General features: G+C 37.5%; 1 protein-coding gene across 2 annotated transcripts in view; it reads left to right on the top strand.

Annotated features, from left to right (window-relative positions):
• The window catches only part of ANKRD42 (ankyrin repeat domain 42), a 62527-nt gene that overhangs the window by 26799 nt on the left and 19725 nt on the right, over window positions 1-16003 (top strand). For both annotated transcript variants that reach the window (XM_032852956.1, XM_032852957.1), the window contains 4 exons: window positions 826-1026; window positions 6287-6412; window positions 11082-11187; window positions 14331-14506. In XM_032852956.1, coding sequence (XP_032708847.1) covers window positions 826-1026; window positions 6287-6412; window positions 11082-11187; window positions 14331-14506 — 609 coding nt within the window. The remainder of the gene's footprint in view (window positions 1-825; window positions 1027-6286; window positions 6413-11081; window positions 11188-14330; window positions 14507-16003) is intronic.

Below are 16003 nucleotides of genomic sequence, written 5' to 3'. Positions count from 1 at the left end.
TACATCTTGTTTCTCCTGCATTACACTGGTCACTTAGGCACTGACCTGCTTCTCCAGAGGCAAAGTATGTATATTGATTGGGCCGTTACCCAAATAGTCACTTCTCCAGAGGATGGAAACCCTCTCTTTGTAATCACTGCCTCTAAGCTAGTAATATCCCAGAACCATTCCGGATTTGGGCAGATTTGGGGTTGTGGCTCTCCTTTAGTTTAATTCAGTATGTTTTCTTTCAAGGGTTCCTTAACACTTGTTTGTTCTTGGTGTTCTTGTTTTTCTAGTCTTTTTTGGCTTCAAAAATATCTTTTCTATATTTTCAAGGATGGAGAATAGAAATGGTGAGGTAGTATGTGTGCTTTGTCTGTAGCTTTGATCCAGTCTCCCTGTTTTTAATAAAAATAATGTCTAAGGAAAGGTGACAAAATACATAGTGATAAAAATAACACTCATATTTGCATAGTGACTATTTTGGTTTATTCCACTTTTTTCTAAAACGTTAAAATAAATTTATCATCTGTCTTACATAGCAAGTATTTTCTTGTGTAATTATAAGTGGTATAATTGGGATTTCACTTTTCAAGGAAATATTCTGGGGCCTGCTCTTTGGTATCTCTTCTCTGGTGTCTGTACATTCATAGTATGTGTATCTATTTAATCATTTAGACTGTTGCTTTGGCATGAGTAGAAGGCTGAGTAAGGACTTGTGGGCTCCCTGTTACACAGGGAAGGGGCAATCATCTCCCTGTGAGGATGAGAGCCAATGTTGTTATTTCTTTCTTTGAGTTATTTTATAGTCAATTAAATTTTTTTTTTCTCTTTCTGCTGTAGTTCACTTAGCAGCCATGGAAGGTCACCTTCACTGCTTTAAATTCCTACTCAGCAGAATGAACAGTAAAACTCAAGCTTTAAAAGCCTTCAATGATAATGGAGAAAATGTATTGGATCTGGCCCAGAGGTTCTTTAAGCAGAACATTTTGCAGTTTATCCAAGGAGCGGAGTATGAAGGAAGTGATCCAAAAGATCAGGAAAGTAAGTAATAAACCTGAAATGTTTTAGCATTTAATAAGTAGAGTAAGTCGAAATAAAAAAAAAGTTATAAGGCAAATGTTATGTTTAAATATGTTACTTATAATTGTCCACACATTCATTCAGTTTCTCTTCTTTATTATGAAATATTTTGGGCAGAAATATATAAAGATTAATGCAATGTAATGAATACATTTTTTTATGCCACTGATTTAAGAATAAAAAGCTATACATTTAAAAGCTTCTTGGTTCTCTTTGATATCATTCATTTCTTTTTCTTAGAGGTAACTACTGTTTTGGATTTCTAATTCCATTCTATAGGTTTTCTATTTAGTGAATATGTACTCACAAAAATCTGCACTATTATGTGTTTTTGGAGAAATAGACTAACATGTTCTAACTAAGAAATCCTAAAATTCAGCAGCCGAAGAATTCATATGATTGGCCCAGGTTGAAGAGTGAATCTGTGCTGTGCTGGCTTTCTTCCCATCTAGCTCTCTCTGCTTGTAGCAGATTTAGCAGGAGGTGGGGAAGGGAGCAAGACTATAAGATTCGGACCAGAGATTTTCAAGGTCTGATTTGTACTCATTACTTTTGCCAACATTCCACTGGTGAAAGTTGAGTCACGTGGGCATGCTAGCTGTGGGGAACCCTGGATGATTCAGTACCTAGCTGAGAAGACTCACCTCAGCTGAAGCTCTCGTACTACTGAAGGAAGAGCATTTTAGTAGACAACTAACAGTCCGTGGAACTTCTTTTAAAATCTTATGAAAATGGCATTTAAACAGTATGCATTCTTCTATTCCTTACTTTTTTCCAGAAAATACTATGTTTTTGATATTAGGCCAATGGAAGTATTCCATTTATCCTTTTTGTTTGTATAGTATTGGATTTTATGAAAACCATTATTTATCCATTTTCCAGTTTGTTATTTAGATTGTTTTTCACTATTACAGTCAGTGTGGTCATGGATATTCTTGTATGTGTCTTCTTAAGTACATATACAAGAGATTCTTTAGAGAAGTAGGTCACTACCTTTTTAACACATAGCCCCCACAGACAGTATTTGCGTGGCATACTGGGATTGTTGGTTGTGCCTTCTTGAGGGACTGCCTATCTTCTCTGAAGACTGAGAGTTAAGAGCGTGGCTTGGGTAAATAGGTGTGAATTCTGCTTTAGGGTTTGCTTGGTGGGATATGCCCATCTTCAGTATAAACAGGGATTGCTAGATTCTTCATCAGAGTAATTACAGAAGTTTACACTCTCATCAGCAATGTTGGTGGGAATTGAGAGGAATGATATTCAGTATTGTCAGACTTTACAATTTTTGCCAACTGGGCATGAAAAACCTTGATTTGTACTTTGATTTTCATTTTTCTTTTTATTATGAATGAGATTGAATATCCTTCTGTAAGTTAATGGCTATTGTAGTTTTCTCCTCTATAAATTGCTTATCTATACTTTTCTCCCCCCCTTTTTTTTTTTTAAAGATTTTGTTTGTTTATAGATGAGAGATAGAGAGACAGAGAGAAAGGCAGAGGCAGAGGCAGAAGCAGGTTCCCTGTGGAGCTGGGGGCCTGATAGTAGGACTCCATCCCAGGACCCTGGGATCACAATCTGAGCTGAAGGCAGAGGCTTAACTGACTGAGCTACCCAGGCACCCTACTTTTCTCCCTTTTTAAAAGTCCTATTCTTTGTCCTTTTCTAAATAATTTGATTTCTTTGTATAATCTCAATTCCAATTCATTAATTTTATCTGATACAGATATTTTCTCTCACACTGTGGCTTGTTTTTTACTCTAATTAAGATATCCTTTTTAAAAAAATCAATTTTATTTTTAAGGTTTTTTTTTTTAAGATTTATTTATTTTAGAGAGAGGGAGAGTGTGCACAAATGGTGGGAGGGGCAGATTCAGAGGGAGAGAATCCTTAAGCACACTCCCTGCTGAGCATGGAGCCTGATCTGGGGCTCCATCCCAGCTCAGAGTATGTCCTGAGCCAAGTTAAGAGTTGGACATTGAGACAACTGAGCTACCCAGGCACCCCTAGAATCAACTTTATTAATATTAAAGTATGATTTTGTATAATAAATTGTGTTCATTAGTTTATTTAGTGCAGTTTGATGAGTTTTGAAGTATGTTTACCCTCATGAAACCATCACAATCTAGTTATAAAACATTTCCATCACCTCTGGAGTGAACCTCTCTCAGTTCACCCTTACTTTCACCCTGGCCCCACACAACCACTTACTTGCTTTCTGTCCCTATAGATCAGTTTGAATTTTCTAATGGAACTATTTTGAGATTCATCCCTGTTATGTACATTAATAATAGTTCATTCCTTTTAATTGTCGAGTAACACTCCATTATATGGTTGTACTGTATATTTCTTTTTAACAGTGCACCTGCTGATGAACATTTGGATTATTTCCAATTTTGGACTATTATTAATAAAGCTGCTCTGAACATTTACATAGATATATGTTTGCAGTTCTCTTGGTAAATATGGAAGAGTGGGATGTATGGTGGGTTTATGTTTAACTTTAAGAGGTTGTGTAACAGGGGCACCTGAGTGGCTCAGTTAGCTAAGTATCTGACTCATGACCCCACATCAGGTCTTGATCTTAGGGTCATGAGTTCAGGTCCCATAGTAGGTTCCATGCTGGGTGTGAAGCCTACTTAACAACAACAACAAAAAAGTTATTATTAACTATTTACTAAAGTAGTTGTATTGCTTTATATCCCCACCAGATATGTATGAGAATTCCATTTGCTCCATGGAATTGCTAGCACTTGATATGGTCAGTCTATTTTATTAGCTGTTCTAATAGACGTGTAGTGTCACCCTACCATGGTTTTAATATACATTTTCCTGAAAACTAATAATATTGAGCATCTTTTCAAATGGGCATTCGTATATCTTTCTTTCTTTTTTTTTTTTTTTTAGGATTTTATTTATTTATTTGACAGAGAGCACAAGTAGGCAGAGAGGCAAGGCGGGGTGTGGGGAAGCAGGCTCCCCGCCGAGTAGAGAGCCCCATGTGGGGCTCCATCCCAGGACCCCGGGACCATGACCCGAGCCGAAGGCAGAGGTCATAACACACTGAGCCACCCAGGCACCCCGCATTCGTATATCTTTTATCAAATATCTGTTTAATTCTTTTGCCCATTTTTTTTTTTTTTTAAAGATTTTATTTATTTATTTGACAGAGAGAGATCACAAGTAGACAGAGAGGCAGGCAGAGAGAGAGGAGGAAGCAGGCTCCCTGCTGAGCAGAGAGCCCGATGCGGGACTCGATCCCAGGACCCTGAGATCATGACCTGAGCCGAAGGCAGCAGCTTAACCCACTGAGCCACCCAGGCGCCCTCTTTTGCCCATTTTTTAATTGGGTTGTTTGTCTACTAATTACTGACTTTTGACAGTTCTTTAGAGTTTTTCTCAGGTATATGTTATGGCCTATATTTTCTCCCATTCTGAAACTTGCCTGGTTTCATGGCAATATGTAACATATATTTTAAATTTTTATTTTAGAGAGAGAGAGTGCATGTGATTAACAGGGGAGGGGCAGGGAGAGAGAATCTTAGGCTCCATGCTCAGTATGGAGCCTGACACATGGCTTGATCTCGTGACCCAAAGATGGTAACCTGAGCTGAAATCAAGAGTTGGATGCTTAACTGACTGAGCCCCCAGGCGCCCCGTGGAGTGTCTTTCAAAGAACGAAAGTTTTAAATTTTGATAAAGTACAATTTATCAGTCTTTTCTCCATGTCTTCTGTTGTGTGTCCTATCTGTGAAATATTTGTTCACCTCAAAGTTAGCAAGATATCCTTCAATAGTTTTCTTCCTTTGTTTTTTTTTTTTAAAGATTTTATTTATTCATTGACAGACAGAGATCACAAATAGGCAGAGAAGCAGGCAGAGAGAGGGGGGAAGCAGGCTCCCTGCTGAGCAGAGAGCCCAATACAGGGCTTGATCCCAGGACTCTGGGATCATGACCTGAGCCAAAGGCATAGGCTTTAACCCACTGAGCCACCTAGGCGCCCCTCTTCAATAGTTTTCTAAAACTTTGTCAGTTTTAGCTTTTTAATTCAGATCTTCGATCTATGTCAGGTTAAATTTTATGTGCAATTTTGAGTGAAATTAAGTGTTCATTTAAAATTTTGTTTACCCCCCACGCACATATAGCTACTTGCCCTAGCACCATTTTTTTGGAAAGGCTTTCCTTTCCCCATTGAAATATTTTGTCAGCTTTGTAAAAAGTCACTTGCCTGTATATGTATGGGTGTGTTTCTGGCCTCTGTATTCTGTCTTATATATCTGTTTATTTGCCAATACCACAACTGTCTTGATTAATCATGATAGCTTTATGGTAAGCTATCATATCAAAGCTATTATGATATCTTTATGGTAAGACTTAGAATCAGGTAGTGTAAGTCTCCAACCTTGTTCTTTTAAAAATACTCTTAGGAGGGGCACCTCAGTGGTGCAGTTGGTTAAGCATCCAACTATTGGCTTCAGCTCAGATCACGATTTTGGGGTTGTGAGATTGAGCCCTGTGTTGGGCTTTGTGTTCAGCACAAAGTCTGCTTGGGACTCTTTCCCTCTCCCTCAGCCTCTCCCTACTGTATTCTCTCTTTCTCTCTCTAAAATAAATAAATCATTAAAAATACTCTGGCTGTCCTGTTTCCTTTCTGTATTTAAAAATGAGAATAACAATATCTCATTTAATAATTAAGTTGTTAAAAGGGTTATAATGAGGCATTACTTACCAGTGCTTACTACCATGTCTGGCATTCAGTAAGGGCTCAGTATTTGTAGTTGCTATATTAAAAACATTTTATCAAGTACTTACAGTTAGGTACTAGGTCAGGTACACTTACATAGCCGTGTGTGTATATGTATATGTGTTTGTATATATATGTATATTTCATCTGCTTCCAGTTTTTATACAAAGGGTTGAAAGGGTTGAAAATGACCATCTTCTTATGTTTTGTGTTGGTCTGACGTTGGAGTATGGCTAAGAATAGTTCTGGTATAGTACTACTCTTGGCATGTTTGAAGTCCTGTGGGGAGAACGGGCTACACAGTTAATAATAATCTTATTTTATGATTCTCTTTTTATTACTTGTCATTGTGTCAACTGAACTAATTCTAGTATAACATTCTTAATTGAGTTAATATTGAAATTTGAATTTTGTGACTGCTTAAGGCAGGGGAAAGAATGAACTGATATGTTTACTGAAATGCTGAATTTTTATTCATAGCCTTAGCATTTCCAGGTCATGTGGCTGCCTTTAAAGGTGATTTGGAAATGCTCAAGAAATTAATTGAAGATGGAGTAATTAATATTAATGAACGTGATAATAATGGATCAACTCCTATGCATAAAGGTGAGTTATGATTCCTGCTTCATTTTCAGTTCTGACACAATTACTGTTGAAGTTTTTTACCTTTTAAAATAATTATCCCTTAGAAACATGTGAAAATGTAGAACTTACCCTAATACCCTACAGGATATCAGTCTCCCTTATATGGTACACAGTTTATTTGTGATACTCCTCTTATGATGCCAGAAATTAACTATCATATTTAGGGTAATTCCAGTGAAAATTCTCTTAAGACATTGATGTGTTAAGATATGAAATTCACAGCTGGAGAAGTTTCTTAGGACTAATACTTTCTTTGGACTAAAATGATCTATTAATTCTTGCTAAAGCATGAAAAAGGTATAATAGAATTTGAAAAAAAGGTATAGCAGAATTTTCTTCTTTCTTGTACTCTGTAAAAATGTTTTTACTTTTATAGAAATATCAATAAACATTAGATTTGAACACAGTTTCCAGATGTCCACTACTTTGATCTGTATTCCCTACTTCCTTCTGTGTGGAATTCTAAAATATTAATTAGCTTTTTGGTTTTTTAATCAGACTTTGTCAAATGTCAACACCTTGTTGAGAGTATGGGTACTCTAGGATTTACTTTTGCCAGTCTTCCTTTAATTTATAAAATCAAAAACCAAATCTTTAACTTAATGCATCTGAAATTTCCATTCTGCTTCATTTGTGATATTGTCAGTTATTTCATAATGTAATGGCAGGTATTTTAAGATTTTATTTATTTACTTGACAGAGATTACAAGTAGGCAGAGAGGCTGGCAGAGAGAGGGGGAAGCAGGCTCCCTGCTGAGCAGAGAGCTTGATCCTGGCTCTATCCCAGGGTCCTAGGATCATGACCTGAGTCGAAGGCAGAGGCTTAACCCACTGAACCACCCAGGTGCCCAATGGCCAGTAATTCTTATAAAATTTTAAAGGAGGCACCTGGCTAGCTCAGTCAGTAGAGCATGTGACTCTTGAAGTTGGGGTCATGAGTTCTAGCCCTATGTTGGGCATAGAGATTACTTAACTCTTAAAAAAAAGGGGGTGGGGGTAGAGTAAAAAGACAGTAGGGTAGCTAATGCAGTCATGTGTTTGAATTATATTTTATTTTGTAAATAACTTCTGATAGTCCCAATCATAGATTATGTTCTTGTTGGTTAGCTTCTTTTTTTTTTTTTAAAGATTTTATTTAGTTATTTATTTGACAGACAGAGATCACAAGTAGGCAGAGAGGCAGGCAGAGAGAGAGAGAGGAGGAAGCAGGCTCCCCGCTGAGCAGAGAGCGCGATGCGGGGCTCGATCCCAGGACCCTGGGATCATGACCTGAGCCGAAGGCAGAGGCTTTAACCCACTGAGCCACCCAGGCGCCCGTTGGTTAGCTTCTTATTTTAATTGTTAAATTTGGTTTACTTCATAATGAATCTCCAATATAGAATTTAAACATCATGTGTACCAATAGTTTTATAAGAGAGGTTAGGTGGAGTAAGAAGAAGGGGAATGCAAAGGGGGTTTCTTCTACACACAGAGAGGTTCCTATTTTGGTAAACACTTTATTCCAGACTTGGAAAATCTCACTCCTCCATCTTAGCTTGGCTCTCTAGGAGTTTAGCTCTTCACCATGGGATTTGTGGATGGGGAGGAAACTTAAAGTGTGCACTATATGTATGTATACATATTTTAAAATGTGGTACCCTGGAGCAAAGCCTTCATTTATTATCTTAGATAACACCACTTTTTTTTTTTTTAAAGATTTTATTTATTTATTTGACAGATCACAAGTAGGTAGAGAGGCGGGCAGAGAGAGAGAGAGGGAGAAGCAGGCTCCCTGCTGAGCAGAGAGCCCGATGTGGGGCTTGATCCCAGGATCCTGGGATCATGACCTGAGCTGAAGGCAGAGGCTTTACTCAACTGAGCCACCCAGGCAACCCTAAATATAACCACATTTTATTACTAATGTATATGTGGGGTATCATTCAGACACTGTAGCAAAAGATAGGTGTGATCGTGATGCTTATATTTCATCTTCACAGGAAGAATTAAGTTTTACTGATGGCTGTTTTTCAGCCTTTCTCAGTCGTTTCTTCACCACTGGAACTAAGATTGAAATGAGGGACCTGGAATTAGATTCTCAAGGGCTTGATGCATAACAGTAGGGTGTTTGTGATGCAGCCATTGTGAGAAGATGGGAGTGTGAAATTGAGGAACCCAAAGTGTTTGCCTTTCACCCCTTGTCTTGTCAGTCTGTCCATTGAGGACTCCTAGGGCCAGGGGTGGAACAGGGAGTGTGATGGGGGATGATAAGTGGCTACAAGTAGGGGAAGGGGCCTTTTGTGTACACTTGGCTTTCCTGGTGAACATCTGTGTGTTTAGATTATATCCAAATTGTGTAAATTAAAGTTGTCTCTTTATAACTTAATGCACATTTTCTACATTTATTAATCTCTCTGCTTCTTTTTCTTTAATTTTGATTTTGATTCAGTAAATAAGTTGCGGGTTTAAAGATTCTTTTTTTTTTTTTTTTTTTTTGATAGAGATCACAAGTGGGCAGAGAGGCAGGCAGAGAGAGAGAGGGGGAAGCAGGCTCCCTGCTAAGCAGAGAGCCTGATGACGACGACGAGGGGCTCAATCCCAGGGCCCTGAGATCATGACCTGTGCTGAAGGCAGAAGCTTAACTCACTGAGCCACTCAGGCGCCAAGTTGCAGTGTTTATTATTGAGGCATTTTTCTTGGTCATTTAATAATTGTTAAATCCACCGTGACTGCTCCTTTTTTTCATTTGCTAAGCCATAAGTATTTCAAATGAGTTCTTAAAAATTTCTAGCCACAGCATAATTTTATCTTTCTCTTATAATACATTGATCAAATTAATCAACATATCCTAACCAATGTACAATAAGGATCTTGGGTAAAAATCCTTTTATTTCATTTTAGAGAAGTTACTTAGCTTCCCCTCTCCCTCTTTGTAAACATTACCTGTGTAATAAAATTTAAATGTGGGGTTAAGCTCATTCTATCTTTGACAAAACAATTATCTGTGATTCATAAATACCTTTTGTAACTTTTAAAGATGGAATATATTGCTGTTTTTGTCTAAAGTGAGGTTATTTCTAGAGGTCTGGGAAATCTTGTACTGTTTTGAGTGGTTTTGGATTTTCTGTAGGAGAGAGCAAGAAAGCCCAGAATTTTCAGGGGCCAATTCCGAGTTTGGGAGCTGGCTCTGAATGAACTAGAGGAGGACAGAAGAGTTCTTACTTTGTTACAGTATCTGACTTTGTGTCCTCTTTTCTCTGTTGCCAGTATTGAAGGTGAATTCCCTTTTTGAGGCACTAGAGGTATATCAAAAGTTCCTAGTCTTTGATTCATTTTACAGAGGCACTTACAGTCAGCACCCACCACCGTATGTCTGCACCACGTAGACAGTGTGAGGTCCAGACTTTACTGCTAAGGAGTACATACTTCCAACCATGAACATCTAGAGATTTGTAGAAGTCAGGAGTAATTGATGCCAAAAAGTATTTGTTTCTTAAAATACATGCAGTAGGAATTCAGGAGTAGAAACTGAGGAATAGAAGAAGTTGGTAAGGGTTAAATTATTAGAGACTTGTTCGTGGGAATTCAGAAATAATACCTTATGTTTATATGCTACTTAATGGGATGTAAAACTGTCATCACATTTAATCCTTATTTTAATTTTATGAACCCTCTTTATAAGTATGAAATCATCTCTGTAAAAGATGAGGAAATTGGGGTCCAGAGGAATCGGTTTTCTTGACTGAGGTTACACATCTGGTAAGAGCAAAGCTGACATTTTCTTAGTATTCTCATTCACTTATTCATGCCTCAACTTCATAGACATTTATTGAGGGTCTGTATGTGCCAACCACTTGCTAAGTTCTGTTCTGCCCTCCAGTCTCACTGTTTAGTAGACCTAAGGTCAGATCTTTTAAGTCTATTAAGTATCTTTCCACCCAGCTTCCCTGAATCTTCAGATGGATCTAGAAGGATGGGTAGAAGTTAGATGAACATACATTTGAGGGCTGGGCACTAGGGAGGTGGACACATAAACAGAGTTGTGGAGGTGAAAATTAATCCCGAGTGCATGTATTAAGGACAAGATTTAGAAAAAGGTGGTAAACAGTTCAGGTGATTAGTGAGAGGCCTGTAAATGTTGAGTCATGAGAGTCAGAAGAATAACCTGTTTACATAAGATGACCAAGATTTTCGAAGTCCATGTAGTCAGCCCTGTGGCTGGACTGTGCTCATATTTTGGTCAGATGCAAGATTCGTCAGGAGCTATAGATAGCAGCAGGTGAACTCTGGATAAAGACTGGGAAAACCTAGATTATAGTTTCAAATCCATTACTTGCATGCTGCGTGGTGTTAAATAAGTAACATCTTTGACCTTCAACTTTTATATCTTCAAATTTTTATATAAATTTTATATCAGGATGCAAAGTCCTCTGTATTGGAGGTAAGCCCAGTAGATTTTTGATTAATTGTTTGCCTAATGAATACATAAATGAACAGAGAATAACATCTGCCCCACTTTTGTTGGTTATTACAAGGATCAGTATTTATGAAAATATTCTCTAATGGTACTGTCCGAGATATCAGACAACTGTTACTAATAACAATAACTTTTTGTGTGTATTTTTGTTTTTGTCTTTTTTTTTTTTTTAAACAGCCGCTGGGCAAGGCCACATAGAGTGTTTGCAGTGGATAATTAAAATGGGAGCAGACAGTAATATTACCAACAAAGCAGGGGAGAAACCCAGTGATGTGGCTAAAAGGTATCCCTGTCTGCTTTACTTCTTTCTTTTGTTTTTAAGGTTTTGGATATACTCTCTTATACTCAGAAAGCTCTTAGGATTTAATGGAATTCTAGGACTCCATCAAATGCTGACAGAGTAACAATTTTCCAGCTGAATTGACATTTGATGATAAATCAGCTCTTCTCACTAATGATTTTCAGCTGGAAAGTAGTATTGTCCCCCTTCCTGGTGGGGGGCGGGATTTGGAAATGCATGGAGGAGTGTCACATGACTGGAGACTATCACTGATATATAGTGAAGTCGGGTCCAGGAATGCTAAACATTTGACGGTGCTTAGAACTGTGATACAGAATGAAGAATGGGGTCACCCAAATGCCTCTAGTTCTTTAGAAATACTGTGTGATTAAGAGGAGTAATCAATGGGGTTATGGACACTGGGGAGGGTATGTGCTATGGTGAGTGCTGTGAAGTATGTAAACCTGGTGATTCACAGACCCCTGGGGATAAAAATATATGTTTAAAAAAAATAATTAAAAAAGAAAGAGTAATCAAAAGGAGCCACTTAGGTTTTGAAACAAATTTTAATAATTTACATTTGAATTAAATATAACACCTGCTATTAAGCATCTCCTGCTCATCTCCTATGCAGGTCCTCAAGGAAAATTTAGTCCATCCATTTGTTCATTCGGTTATTTTTCATTCAACTTCCTATGTACTTAGCATGTCCCTATTGCTATGGTTAGTGTTAGGATTACAAAGATTAAAAAACACAGTCCTTGTCCTCAAGTCTAAAATCTTGTAAAGAGACTCAGTACATAAGCATAATTATTATTAATTATAATCATTGTAACATATTACATGTTATGTATAAGATACAATAAGAACATAGGAGAAAAAGTGCACAGGTCTTCCTGTTTGAAAGTTTTGGGGAAGTTAGGAAGGAACAGAAGGGGAACAGAATTTATATAGAGGTCAGGGAAAATTTTTATTTTTGGAGGAAGCAACATTTATTCTGATGCTTAAAGGAGGAAGTGTTGTAAGATAGTACCTTATGTGTTTGAAGAATTGCTTGTGGTCCAGAACTACTTGAATCTAAAGTAGGAATGTGGGCTAAAATTTGCAAATGAGGCCCAACAGGATGCTAATCATTCAATGTTAATCATGCATCGATTGCTGTGCAATTTTTAAGAGTTCATTGTCCTTACTATTTTGAGGGATTTCTTTGAAGCCTTGGAGCATGATTTTGTGGTACCACATACCTAGGATCATTACCTACTTAGGCCCACTTTAGTTTTACTTTGGAAAACAGCTTTTTTAAAGTTTAATTGGTATATGACAAAGTACACATCTTTGTACAGTACAAACTGATGAATTCTGACGTATGTCCTTACCCATGAAACCATTACTGCCATCAAGATAGGGAACATATCCATCATCCTCAAAAGTCTCCTTGTGCCCCCTTTGTAATCTGTCTCCTTCCCAGGGCTCCCCACTTTCCCTTCCCCAAGCAAATGCTGATCTGCTGTCTGTCACTATAGATTAGTTTGTATTTCCTAGAATTTTATATAAATGGAATCATATAGTACATACGCTTATATATCTACCTTCTTTTGCTCAGGTTAATTATATATAAGTTTCTTTCATGTGTATTCATAGCTCATTTCTTTCTTATAGCTGAGCCGTATTCCCTTGGCTATAGAATTCCATAGTATTCCATAGTTTGATAATGTGGTAACCTGTCAAAGGACATCTTGATTATATCCATTTTTTGGTAATTATGCATAAAGCTGCTCTATCCATTTTTGGTAATTATGCATAAAGCTGCCCTAAACATTCATGTACAATATTTTTTTGTGTGAACATCAGTTTTCACTTCACTTGGGTAAATAATTAGGAGTAGGATTGCTGGGTCATATGATAAGAATATGTTCGCTTTATAAGAAATTGCCATCGTGCCTTTGAAAGTAACCATGCCTGGTAGTAGATTTACTGGATTCTACTTTTAGTTACTATATTTCTGTTTTTAATGTTTTGGGAAACCTCTGTACTGTTCCCTACCGTAGCTGTACCAGTTTATATTTGCACCAACAGTGCACAAGAATTCCCTTTTCCCCACATCCTTGTCAGCACTTGTTATTCTTATCTCTTAGATACTAGCCATTTTGACTCATATGAGGTAATATCTCATTGTGGTTTTGATTTGTATTTCCCTGATGATTATTGAGGTTGAACATCTTTTCCTTTATCTGTCGTCCAACTATTTGTCTTCTTTCAAGAATGTCTATTCAGATCCTCTGCCCATTTTTAATCAGAAATTTGATTTTTAATCAAAATTTTACAAGTTCTTTTTATATTTTAGATACTAACTCCTTATCAGATGCTATCATTGCAGGTATTTTCTGTTCACTAGGTTTCACCTGGTGAAAGGTAAGGATATTTGTGTGCATGTAGTTGTATAGGTATGTGAAAAAAGTGGGATTTGAGATTTTGTGTTTGAGTAGTTCTCCATGTCATAAGAGAAAACATTAAACATTTCAGTTAGCAAGACTCTGAGAAAACCATGCAGATTATATGCAATCACATCAGCTCCAAAAGCAAGGCTATATTACTGGAAGCTTCACTGAGATATGGGAAAGATCAAAGAAAATAGAAAATGTAGATGGAAAAGTCATGATTTTTTCATTAAATTTCAAGGCCATGCCACATTTGGGGTTGAGGAAGGATGAAAATTAAGGGGCCTAGAGCTATATTTGGCCCTAAAACTGGAACCAGAACTATTTCTGAAATCTCACTTTGGCCATCAAAAAAGGTGGTAAATATAGGTAACAAGTAGGGTGGTTCTGGGCTTTCTATTCAGTTGAGCAGCTCTGTCTGGGGGCACCCCACATATTCTTTTGATATTGAGTCTCCTCTCCCAGTTGGATTTTTACCAATAAAAATTATGGAACAGCCTTTAACATGACTGTTTGTCCTCAGTGTCCAGTAACTCTTTGAGCTGGATGTATGTTGAATTGTCACTGACTTTTAGGTGCAGTTTTGCTCCTTTACTTGGGGCAATGGTAGCATAATGTACAGCGTGTAATTCGTTAAATTAAGTGGAAACTGCAGTTTCAATTTGAAGAGGATTGTGAATCTTGTTAATTACTGATTCTTTTCTACAGGTTTGCCCATTTAGCAGCCGTAAAGCTGCTAGAAGGACTACAGAAATATGACATAGATGATGAGAATGAAATTGATGAAAATGATATAAAGTTTTTTTTAAGACATGGTGTTGAGGGAAGCACTGATGCCAAGGATGATTTATGTCTCAGTGAGTCGGATAAGACAGATGCCAGAAGTAAGTGTGGTAACTCTGTTGTGATTTATTGTTTAAGAAATACAATAGCCAGTTTTTACCACAAATCTGGAAATTATTCTAAAGATACTTACCATCTGCAACGTAAAATACATTGATATTTTTGGGGGAAAACAAACTAGTACAAATACTTGTACTAGGGGTTTTTGAACACAGAATGTAAGACATGATCTCTGTCCCTCAAGGAGGAAAAAGTTATGTAGGAGGAAAAATTACTTAAGTGGATCATAAGAAACAGGGAAATAGACACCTCAAGGATTTCCATGGTAAGTTGGCAAATGATTTTTACAGATGATCATAGGAAATATCTATTGAATGTCTACTGTGTGCCAGACAGTGATGTACGTATAATCTTGGGGTTGTGGGATCAAGCCCCACCTTGGCTTTGTGCTTAGCAGTGAGTGTGCTTGGGATTCTGTCTCTCCCTTGCCCTCTGCCCTCCCTGCCCCAGGCACGTGCACTTACACAATGTCTCTGTTTCTCAAAAAACAAAAAACAAACAAACAAAAAACCCTTAAAAAAAAAGATAGAACTGATAGGACTGATAGGATTTGCTCATAGATTTGGATCTGAGGTGTTACAGAATGAGAATAATCCAGGTTGACTCTTACTTAGATTCTTGGCCTGGGCTACTAGGTGGTGGTTTAAAAACACTGTTCACAATAGGGTAGAGTAGCAGGGGAGGCTTTTCACAAGTGGAATTTGGACTTATCCTTGAAGGGTGGCCAGAATTAATTAATTGTTTAATTTATTAGAAAGCACATGAATGTGATAGAGTATAAGCAGAGGGGAGGGGCAGAGAGAGAGGAAGCAGACTCCTCACTGAATAGGGAGCCCAGGGAAAGGCTTAATTCTCGGGCACCGAGATTATGACCCAAGGCAGACACTTAACGGACTGAGCTACCCAGGTACCACGAAGGATGTCCAGAATTTAGATAGGCAAAAACAAACAAACAAAAAACCCACAAAAAAACAAAGAAGCATTCCATTTACCCAGCTTATATTCCAATATATACTGTGCGCACAGGTCTAGACTAAGGGACTGGTGCAGTGCATCAGAAAAAGTCCTGCTTTCTGGAATTCAGAAAACATTCTGAGCTTGCTCAATATAGTATTAAAATAAGTGACTGAAATCGTGCTGTATTAATTCTTTTTCTCTTTCCTGTTATTCAACATAGGTTTATTGAATACCTGTTACACATTAGGCACTGTTCTAGGTGTTAGTTTTACATTGGTGAACAGAAAGATAATTTTTCCATATTTACATAATTCTTTTTTTCTTTAAGATTTTATTTTTTTTTAAGTAATCTCTACAGCCAATGTGAGGCTCAAACCCACAACCCCCAAGATCAAGAGGCACATACTTTACGGACTGAGCCAGCCAGTGCTTCCGTATTTGCTAAGTTTGTAAACTGACCTGGTTCTTTTTCTACTTTTTCAAGCTCTAAAAGTCTTGATATCCTCTCTTTGATTCCCACA

This window comes from Lontra canadensis, unplaced genomic scaffold (genome assembly GCF_010015895.1).
Source record: "Lontra canadensis isolate GAN:19392208 unplaced genomic scaffold, GSC_riverotter_1.0 scaffold7, whole genome shotgun sequence".
NCBI classification, from domain to species: Eukaryota; Metazoa; Chordata; class Mammalia; order Carnivora; family Mustelidae; genus Lontra; species Lontra canadensis.
This window is presented reverse-complemented; position numbering and strand designations above follow the sequence as displayed.